The 11,515-nt window shown below is 28.5% G+C and overlaps 1 protein-coding gene across 1 annotated transcript in view; it reads right to left on the bottom strand.

Annotated features, from left to right (window-relative positions):
- Nucleotides 1-337: 337 nt before the first annotated feature.
- The window catches only part of Tomosyn (syntaxin-binding protein tomosyn), a 769,959-nt gene continuing 758,781 nt past the window's right edge, over nt 338-11,515 (bottom strand). The window contains exons 21-23 of the mRNA XM_075372103.1: nt 10,953-11,048; nt 8,322-8,446; nt 338-781 (exon numbers count right to left, since the gene is read on the bottom strand). Of these exons, the coding sequence (XP_075228218.1) occupies nt 519-781; nt 8,322-8,446; nt 10,953-11,048 (484 nt within the window). The 3' untranslated portion in view covers nt 338-518. The remainder of the gene's footprint in view (nt 782-8,321; nt 8,447-10,952; nt 11,049-11,515) is intronic.

Raw genomic sequence — 11,515 nt, 5'->3', positions numbered from 1 at the left:
CCTACAAAATAAATCTTTGATTCTTAATTTGAACTAAAAACTGCTTTTGATTTATTATAAAACATATTTTTGAAGTTTATGGCTTCTTGTTATTACTAGCTTCAACATTTTAATTTTTTTTTTATAAAAATATTCACTGTAGTTGTGATTTCTTTTTATTGATTATAACAGCTAATACTGCAATGAAGAATTCAAACCTGAACATAATTTATTCTACATTTCTTTCTTGCTGAAAACATCAAATGTCCTTGAAATTCATATATATATATATATATATATATATATTATATATATATATATATATATATTACAGTACAATCTTAGGTTATAAATTATTTATTAATTACTTCCACACAAAATAAAGATTATAGACACAATAACAAAAAAAGAACTTCAAAACATTCATTGAAAACAATGTTTGAATTAAATAATCATTTAAAAAATAAAATAACACATAAAAAAAGTTTATTGTAAATTACTGAGGCAACTGCAAAATATTGGTAGGCAAATAATTTTGTTCACAGTTGGTACCACTTCTTGTCTTTATATTTGCACATTAACTGATGTGCAGATGATGAGAACTGATCTGCTTCAGTCATCATACGTTGTGTCCTTTCCTCGAGTTCACCAAGTTTTTCTCCTCTTTCAACCATCATTTTATGTGCTCGACTTACTTCATTAGATGCGGTAACAGCTCTCTGACCTAACTGTTCAATATTTGCTGATGGACCAGGAATATGTTTCGCTACACTTCGTGATGCACTGCCACTAGATTTGCCAACTGTAAAGAAAATGTTATTCGTCGATTAATTTTATTCCATAAATAAACAGATATTTAATTTACAGTAGACTAGACTAGTGTAAATATTATTATATACATCATGTCAGCAAAGATGGATGTGGATAATAAAAAGGAACTGCCTACCTAATCAATCATCTGCCAGAAATAAACAAGGAGAACTGCAAGAAAACCTTGACTAGAAGATTTTTATAAGATATAAAATTAATAAAAAAATAAATTAATTAAAAAAGAGAAAATAGGTTCATTAAAACAAGTAAGTTTTACTGCACAAAAACAATAAATATATTAATTAATAGTAGAGGAAATTAGTAAAAATAATAAAATAGAATCAAAGCAAAATAAAATAACAGTTCAAGTAGTTAACTGAAATCCAGTACATGCCATTTGTATATGTTAATGAAGATAAAAAAATTGAGGGTTTTTATTTTTGTTTAAAAACTCAATAAAACAATTATACTGATTAAAAATAGTGTAAAAAATCCTTTAATTTAATTTAAAATAAATTAGTGGAAAGAGCTTTTAAATGTGCTGGTAATTCATAAAAAAAGGTAGTGGAAACATAAAATGGCCCTTTTTCATAGGCTTAAACATAATTACACTGTATTCTAAATATTAATTAAAAATTTATATTATTACATCAATTAAAAATATTAACTTAATGTTTCTTTTCAAAATATGAATGAATTAGTAAGTGGAATGACCTGATTGATTACAGGGAAACAGTATTTTTAGATGATATGTAATTATTTTTCCTATTTGGCAAATAAAATACAATACTCTGTTGAGCTAATGTAGTGTTTCTGGAACATATCTTTTTTCACGATGGTATATTGGTAAGCCACTTTTTTTTTTGTTTCTAGAATTTGATTATAGTTTTCTTTAAATGAATACCACTTTTTACCATAAAACTTATCACTTACAAAGTAATCATTTTCAATCATGGAAATGAGGACACACAGAAATATATGCAGGGAGCATCTGATTTTGAAAGCCTTTTTTATCACTTAACATTTTTTGACTGAGTATTTCTTTGTTGAATGCAATCTTGATTGGGTACTTTTTTAGAGCTTTCTTCCTCTACTGCAAAGTAACATCCTGAAAATTCTACTCTTAGTATAAGAAGCCAGGATCAGGTAATAAAAATAGTCATTTGGTATCTAAATGGCATTTTAGTTAAATAGATTATACTATTATTGAATAATTTTTAACACTTTATGATGCTGCCACTGCAAATTTTTGTTTTTTAAATGTATTAAAACTTGATATTTCAAGTGATGAAATTCATTAATTTTTGATTTTGAAAAATTAAAAATTGAAAAAATTTCAGTCACTTATTGTAGTGGTGCCATAATGTAAAAAATAGACCAGCCATTTTTTTATTGTAATGGCTCCAACTATTTGATGTGAGTAATGAATAATGACAAAGTATTTGTGTTCATTCAGTATAATTGGTTTGAGCAGAACTGAGAGGAAGGATCAACCATAATATCATAGTTGAGGTAGGTATATTACAAATGAGATAGAGGGTCAGATTTATATATTTCAAAATGAATCACAATTACAGTTTTGTAGATCCTGGTATGGATGCTCACATCCAAAGTATGAGAAAGTCTACTAACTGGTATAATAAACAATGTAATAAAATCAGGCAACATCATGAAAAGTTACTTTACATCATGAAAGTTACTTTGTTTTTGTTACTTTGCTTTGTTAGTTTGCTTTGCATATGACATTGAAATAACAAAGACCTCTCTATGAAATATTGACGGTTACAAAAAAATTCTGGCTGCCAGAATTGGGTATTTGATTACTTAACATAAGTAATAAGACCTATTTGTCCTATATCACATTTCTCTAAATTTATAGACATAAAAATCTGTGGATAAAAATCATTTTTAAATCTACAAATTTAACGTTAACCTTTTTCTTCCATTTGTTATTAACAAATTTAGATCAGGTATTATAATTATAAAATATGACAAAGTATATGTGAACACTATAAAAATCAGTGTGACGCCATTGAAATGTAAAAGAATCTGACTTGTATTTTCATTACGGAGCACCACATTAATTTTTTAAATTTTTTTATTTTTGTTGAATAAAAAACAATTATTTCAATGTAAAAGTAGGGGAACGTGTATCTTAAATTGATTAATAATATTGGTTTTGAATACCATAAAAAATGAAAGAGTTGGAGTGGCTCTTTTAAATATCTTTTTTGTCTATGAACTTTGGGGAACTTTTACCATAAATTGTAATTTATTAGGAAGGATTTCGTATCCCTCATATACTTACAGAAATTACAACACACTGCATTAGAAATCCAAATTTTTAATGATGATATTTTTACGTAGAAGGCGACAGAAGAAATGAAGGAAAGATTATGTCAAATGAAAACGGGATCTATTTATTTATAACACAATACACTGAAAGCATAACGAATTTCCATAACTTGCTTTCTTAAAATAAATAAAAATGAAAATTGGAGGTATAATTATTAAAAATGAAATAAAAATGAGGAAAAATTATAGTTAAAAAAAAAAACTTCAAAATAAGTGAGATAAGAAAGACAGAAAAAAAAGTCTTATGAGTTGGAAATTAAAGAAACTTATAAACTAATATTACATTATTGAATAACTTAAATGAAATGATCACACTAGTGGGGGCCAAACGACAGTTTTAAAAGAATGTACCTTCAAATTGAAACTAAAGACCGAGATTTATATTTAGGTGTAATATATTATACTTGAATAATCCAGTTTATAATTTGTTGTATGCTGTTCAATTGAGACTAATATCGACAGAGTGTAAATAACCTAAAAATAAAAAATGGAGTGCTTCCTTTTAGCTGAAACACAAACTAAATCATTACTATATATATATATGTGTGTGTATTATATAATAAGTGAAGTCACACTGTGAGGTCCTTAGAAAAAAAGATTCAGAGTGCAGGAACTTATTGTGTATTCACTCCAGTTTGATAATGCACTTGTTAAATACAGGTTCCAAAATGAAGCAGGGTGTACCAGCAGATTTAATTGTTTATATATACTCATATATATACAATCTCATGAATGAAAGTGAAGATGTTTTCAGAATGAAGCCTAAAGACTGCTCATCAAATTATCAGTATGGTTAGAAAATTATTTCTTAGATGTAATTATTAAAATAAATTCATTTCAATGGTAATTAAAATACAATAGTTTTAATATAATAGTCTTGTAAAAGTTCAAAACAATTTTTATTTTTAAATATTAGCGAAGTAAAAAAACTGTATGGTAATATTTTTCTGAGTTTTAAGGAGTTTTTTTTTGGGTTTTATGAAAACAGAAATTATCAGAAATGGGCTATTAAAAAATAATTATTAATTTTTTAATTAAAAGGAATCTTCTGTATTGTATAACTTAAGAATAAACCATGTACTTAGTTTAATTTTTTATTTACTTATTTGTAAGCTGTATAAATGTGACTTAACTTTTGTGTTTAGAAGTTTCCAGTATAGTAACAAGTATTCTCTATTCTAAATTGTTGAGATAGAAGATTTATTCAGCAATGGAAAATAACAGCATTTGGTCTATAACAATGATGATATATGCAAAGTGAAGACATATTAAGTAGGCAATGGGAAAGTTTTGCAATACAAAAGAATGATCATCACAGGTGATTACAAGTTGCACGTGTTTAGACAAGTTGCAATCTACACTGTAGTCGCTCTAGTCACTGTCTCAGTGGCATTTGCTTTTTATCTGAGTTAGTAAAAAGAGGAAGTGATGACATTGTGATTGAAAACTGAATACTGATCAATTTTGCGCTAAAACTTTGCCTATGGGTTAAATGTTGATCACTGTATAGAGGAAATGACTCCTCTGGTTGAGGAGGGTTGTCCTCATCATATAACAATACTTAGCATCATCAGTTTACAATATTTAGTTAGTGCTGAGAGTTTGAAAGAAGAGATTTTGGCCTTGCAGACACTCTAAGGTCAGGTTGTCTGTCTTTATTAATGAATGAAGGAAACATTACTGCAGTACAAAAAATGCTTGGGACCAACAGGTGTTGGTCCTACCACCAAATAGAGGTGTTCTTTGGTATTAATGCACCAGCAGTTCAGGCTATTCTGCAACATTATCTTCACATTAGAAAGCTTTGTACTCTTTGGATGTTGCATAACTTGATAATCAGATGGCATGACGTGTTTTACAGTGGCTCACCATGAAACATGAAATGCCATCTGAAAAACTGAAAAATTCTAAAATTGGGAAATGTGTATAGAATTGTGACAGGTGATGAAACTTGGCTGAGTTGTAAATTGGAGAAACCAGACTGAGTGGGTGGTTTTTGAGGGTTTACGAGATATCTAGTCCTTGAGTGAGTTGCTGAGTGTGTTTAGGAATAATTATTTGGATAACCTGGGTAGCTAGGCCGTTTGGGTGCTCTTACTGCCAGGTTAATGATGTGGAACATATCGTAAAATGTGGTATGATTTTTAGTATGGCGTTAGATTTGATTAGCTCAAAATTAAATAAATTCTTAGATCACACCAGTTTTTATAGTTAATTAGATACATTTATGATAAGGTGATATTGATAATGTTGGTTTCCTCACTGACGAAAATGTTACTTATGACATTTGCATTGGTGGTACCCTGACAGAGGCCAAACTATGATTGAGAGATATCAATCAGACTGAGGGTCTAGAAGATGACCTCTGGTAAAGACCATCAGGGCTAGGAACAGTGAGGGTGATGTGGCAAATGGGATCATCACAAGGCTTCTCCTATGGGGGCCAGGATGTACTATTACAATGTCCCGATCAAGGCTCAGAACAAAGCGTAGGTATTTGAAGATGAGGAGATCCTCAAGGCTGTTTGAAAATCCAAATCAGTGAAAAAAAGAATTATGGCCATATTTTTTAGAATGAGAGGAGTTTAAGATGAGTTGTATCGGAAACTCAGAAGACAGTTATGGGTAAGTAACCCACCAGGTTGGTCGAATGATGAACTCGTCATTGCAAATCAGCTGATTTCATAGTCAAGAGTTCTAAGGTTCAAATTCTATTAATCGCAAACTACTTTTATATGGATTTGAATACTAGATCATGGATACCAGTGTTCTTTGCTGGTTGGGTTTCAATTAACCACATATCTGAGGAATGGTTGACCTGAGACAGTACAAGACTACATTTCATTTACATTCATACATATCATCCTCATTCATCTTCTGAAGTAATATCTTACGGCAGTTCTGGAGGCTAAACAGAAAGAGAAAGAAGTTATGGGGAAGTGGTATATCTAGGAATGCCTGCCTAAAGTTGCTGTGCCCAAACTCCAAGATGGATACATGGTTTCTTCATCAGGATAACACTCCAGAGCACTGTTTCAAAGTTTGATCTAAATATACGGCCAGTGCTGGAATAAAACTGTTAGAGGATCCTTCCTACAATCCTGATCTTGCTCCATGAGACTTCGTGCTGTTCCCCTATGTGAAGAACAGACTAAAAGGGAGCCATTTTATGAGTGATGGTGACCCCTAAAGGCTTGGGGCGATGAGTGTGCTCAGATCTCTGATGAAACATGGCAGGGTTTCTTTGAAGACTGGCTTCAAAGGATGTTGAAGTGTATAATGTATAGTGGGGATTATTTCGAAAAATAAATATAAAAAACTAATAATAATTATAAAATATTATAAGTCAATATTTACTATAATTTGTAAATTAAGCTGTTATAGAAATAGCTGAAAAATAATGCAAAATAAAAAAAAAATTATTGCAATCTAATTTTTTTTTAAATAAGTAAAATGTTCCCTAACATGATTCAAGTTGCTGAGACTATCTAAAACAACTAATGTTAGAACATATACATACATATTGGTTCATAATTTAGGGAAGAATTAGCATTTCTTTTGGTAATATGTAATTAAGATGAAGTTAGGGTGCACCTAATTTATTTCAAAAAGTAAAAATCTGATATGGACACTACATGACTAATTTGTATGCCTATTAAATTACATTCACACATTTTTTTAAAATGAAAAGTAGATCAAATTTTATTTCATTAATAACTTCTGATATTTTTTCAAATATATTTTTTTTATTAATATTGAATTATTATTATTTAGTGTAAAGATTTTTTTACAATCAGAGGTAATTACTAATAAATCAATATATTTAAATTAAAAAACAAAAGGAGATGAAGTTGGATTTGAAACGATGTGCTTTCCCCTTGTAAGATACAAATATTTCATTAATTAAAATTTTATTTGGCTATAACTCTGGAGTCAAAGAAAATAAGTACCACTAATGATATATCGTTGAACAGTTCTCAATACGGGTTTATTACTGCAGTTAAGAAAAAGTCCAAAATCCAAATTTTTGTGGATTTTGGGCTTTTTTGGACACTTTTGGTCCAGTTGACTGCAATCAAAATGGGAGGTGCAAAACTAGATGTTACAACAGTCCTAATCCAAAATTTCAACATCATATGGCTAATCGTTTTTGAGTTATGACACATTAGTACATACGTATGTACAGATGTAAAATAGAAAAGTCAAATTGATATTTCTGTTGAAATCTGGAAAACTGAAATTTTTTGCGATCACAATACTTCCTTTACTTCTTATAAGGAAGTAAAAATGCAAAAATAAATTACAATTTTTTTTTAAAAGTAACACAACTTGATTGGTATATAAGTTAATGAATTAATAATGAATTCTTATTTGAGTTATTCTAAATATGATTATATCTAGAAATCATGCTAGTGAAGCATCAGTTTGTCTAAAAAATCTAAAACTCCAAGTTAGAGAATGGAATGCAGGAATGCATTCCAATGTTATTTGGTTATTCTAAGCAGAGCTATAATTCATTCGATGCTGGCAGAGTTGCTTTGTTAAAGAAAAGACTAAACTGGAGTGAGAGAAAGACTGTATGGTAAAGTTATAATTAAAAAAAAGACAAAATAACTGCACAAGTTTGATTTCAGTATCTGACTTGATATCAAGTTTGCTGGACCATTTTAATTTATATTAAAATTAAAGTACGGTAAATTCTTCTTAAACTTACTATTTAACTTATGGCTAATTCTATAAAGGTTTAAGTTAAGATTTTACAAGTTTGTTCCACTACCCTGGTGTACGTTTCATTCTGTTACTGGAGCAATGATTTTTTTGGTTTTATGAAGACAATTAAAATGATTTTTAATGCAGGATTAGTTTTCATTTAAATCATCTCATTTACAGTTTTTATCTTATTTAAGGGATTTAATTGCCTTATTTTTTTAATTCATTTCATTAAAAAGTAGAAATTTTAAATTAACAAGTATGAAATTTTAATTTTTTGTACTCTCCCTCTATCTCTGTATGAATGATAGTTTTGTATATATATATATATGTATGTGTGTGTGTGTGTATATGTGTGTGTGTGTGTGTGTGTTTGGTAAGAATAATCTCTTGTAATTAATTTACCTTTATAACTAACTATACAATGACAAAATATAAAACAATAATAAATTATGCAAAAAACTTACATAGTTCCTCTCTGTCTAATGATCGAGAGCCTCCACCAAACAGTCCTTTGAAGAAACTTTCTTTTGGTGGCTCAGGCATATCATGCGGTAAAAACAATTCACCTACCATCTCAGCTAAGCTTGAACTGAAAATAAAAAGAACAAAATGTTAGTCTTATAAATTTAAACACAACCCAGAACATTTTTAATTTGGTTCTTGAAATTGATTTAATTTAATACAGAGTTTAATAATAATTAATGACAGCAAAATATTCATGTAATCTTCAGAATACGTTAGATTTTTTTCAATAAAAATGTATTAGACATTATAATTTTTTGATTTTGTAGATAAATGACCTACCACTTATATACATAATCAGATACTTTTTATTATTTATCAAATTCAGCTTAAACTTTATTAATCTGACAATGGAGAGAAGGAACAATTTAATTTACCAGATGAATTAGTTTGTTGGAATTCTTTCTTGTCAGTCTTTCTGGAGAGTGTGCATGTGCTATTTTAAGCGTACCACTTATTCTCAGGTATGTAATGCAGAGGAATATTGATTCTTATCTCCTGTTAAGACACAGTCTAAGATTTTTTCATTATTATTGTAATACTGTTTCAAAAACTACAAGACTGTGCTCATTTCTTTCATTTTCTGTTTACCAACAAGTATTCTTGAAATCCACCTCGCACTAACCTTTCTGCATGGGAATCAAAGAGAACTGTTTTGTAAATCATGAAATAAGTAAATCATTTTTGTAAATCATGAAAAAGCTTTGTAGTTCATTAATAGTGAACTAAGTGATTACTTATACAAAGCGGAATTTAATGATGGGTATAAGTTTAGTTGGTTGGATGCTGAGATTGCATTCCAATCCTTTTTTAGTTTATAGATCTGTGTTAGTCCTTGGAGTGTTGCAATAAATGGAATGTTGAATACTGCTATAAACTGGAAGAAATTCTACTGAAATTTCTCTTTAGTTTATTTTCTGGAGGATTTTTGCTTGTAAAACTTTTGAGGTCTAGGAGATGCACTTGGTAGGAACCCTTATTTTGTGGAGGTTGTTATACACTCTTTTTCTCAGAGAGAGGTATATATAGTGGTAATTAAATCATCTGATTTCATGAATATGGGTATCAACCTTATTTAACAAGTCATTATTGCTGAACTTGTGAATGTCCAGGTTGTATTTTATTTGCAAAATCTGTTCTTCCTTCATTAAATAATTGACGCCGCCATTTACATACATCTCCATCATGTGTGAAACCAACAAAATAAATGTTTCAGTATTAAAAAACTGGATTCTATTCCTACTTAAGGACTGGTGAGATTAGTGATCAATTCGGTTCTTAAAACATCATTACAAAAAATCAACAATACACTGAATAATTTGGCAAACAATCGGAATACAGTAGTGGGATACAGTAGTACAGTAGTGGGTCACAGTTATTCCCCTCCCCCAAGACATCTCCTACCATTGTATGTCATGAATTGGGTATGAAAGAGTTTTAAATTTAAAAATAATCCTGTTAAAATGTATTTTAAAGAATAATGGTAGTATATAAGTGAATAAACCTTTTAAAAAATATCTTCAATGTGATAAACAACAACATCAGTCCTCATTAAAAATATATATTTTATTTATAACAAAAAAACATAAAATTTTTTTCATTAAACAAAACATTGAATATACTATATTTTTAACTGTATTCCAACAGAAATACAGTTCAAACGTAGAACTTGGTCTTAGGCTGATGATGCTGTTATATGAGAGAGAGAGAGAACTTCTATTCCACGAGTCATAATTTTTTATATATTTTCATAATAAAGATTTTTTATATCTTTTTTAATTTAATTTGCATTATTGTAATTTTTTTTTAATTCTGCGGTAATCTCTTAGCTCCAACATATCTTACATCCTACAAACTCAATTATATCTTCTAATCTTTGTCTCTTTTCACTGTATTTGTCAGTAGTCTTCCTTTTAAAACTAAACATATCTTGGGGTCTTAATAAGTAGCCACTACCCTTTTACAAAAATTTCTCTCTAAAATCTCTTATTTTCATCTTCTATAAACTTACCTAACTTTTTAACATATTCTTGTAATACCACATCTCAAAAGATTTTATTCTTTATTTTCATATTTTCCCTTCTGTTCATGTTAAACTGTAATAAAGTGCTCCTGCTAAGATTCTTTACGAATTTCTTTCTATCCCTAAGCAGATGATTGATTAAAAATTCAATACTAATGTAATAGGCAATCTACCTCTGTAGTTAGTTAGTTACTTCTTAGATGGCGCCACTGAAGCGCTATGTTGAAATAAGAAAATAAATACAAAAAGAATGAATAAATGGACTAATTTAAGAATAAATTAACCTTGCTCATGTTATAATTATAAGCTTATGTTATAAATAATCTAAGCAAACTTAGCCTACACTTGCTTTGCTTGTTAACCTTGACTAGTGACATGGATTAAGTTTGATTAGATTATATTTATAATTTTGATATTAATTAAATAAAAATAATTCCATTTTCTCTTAAGTTAGTCCATTTATTTATTTTTTTTTTCAGTGGTGCCATCTAAGAACTAACTAATTACAGAAGTAGATTGCCTACTACTTTACACCAAAATTCTTCCTTACCAAAATTCAGCTGAAACACTAAACTTTTGTACTTCTGTTGGGGAACACAAATAAAGACCATGACCCCTGTTACTGAAACAAAATGTTCTTGCAATCCTGTAACATAATAAGTATTAATTAAACGTAAGTAATTAAATTAAAAAGATATAATTAAATATGTACTTGCTTAATAAAAAACCAGTTAATACTAAATAAAGTTTAAATATTAAATTACACAAAAATAATAAATCACAATGACACATAAATGCATAAGCACAACAAAGTTTAGGACAAAAAAGCTACACTTATAAAATATATTTAATAAAATATGGTGATATTAATATATGAAACAGTTAATAGAATTAGAAAAGTAAATAAAAATTTTTTAACATGTATAAAAAAACATTTATTAAAGAAAGTACATTTAATAAAAGTAATTTTTTTTTATTTTTTACTTTTATAAAACTACTTTTAATAAATGAAACACTTAAATAAGTAAAAAAGATAAACAATACAACAATTAAAAATTAAGATTTATAAACATATATATTTATTTATTAACATATAGAAATCATATAGAAATC

The sequence above is a fragment of the Lycorma delicatula genome, chromosome 7 (genome assembly GCF_047948215.1).
Source record: "Lycorma delicatula isolate Av1 chromosome 7, ASM4794821v1, whole genome shotgun sequence".
NCBI lineage: Eukaryota > Metazoa > Arthropoda > Insecta > Hemiptera > Fulgoridae > Lycorma > Lycorma delicatula.
Note: the sequence above shows the minus strand (reverse complement) of the source record. Positions and strands in the feature narration are given on the sequence as shown.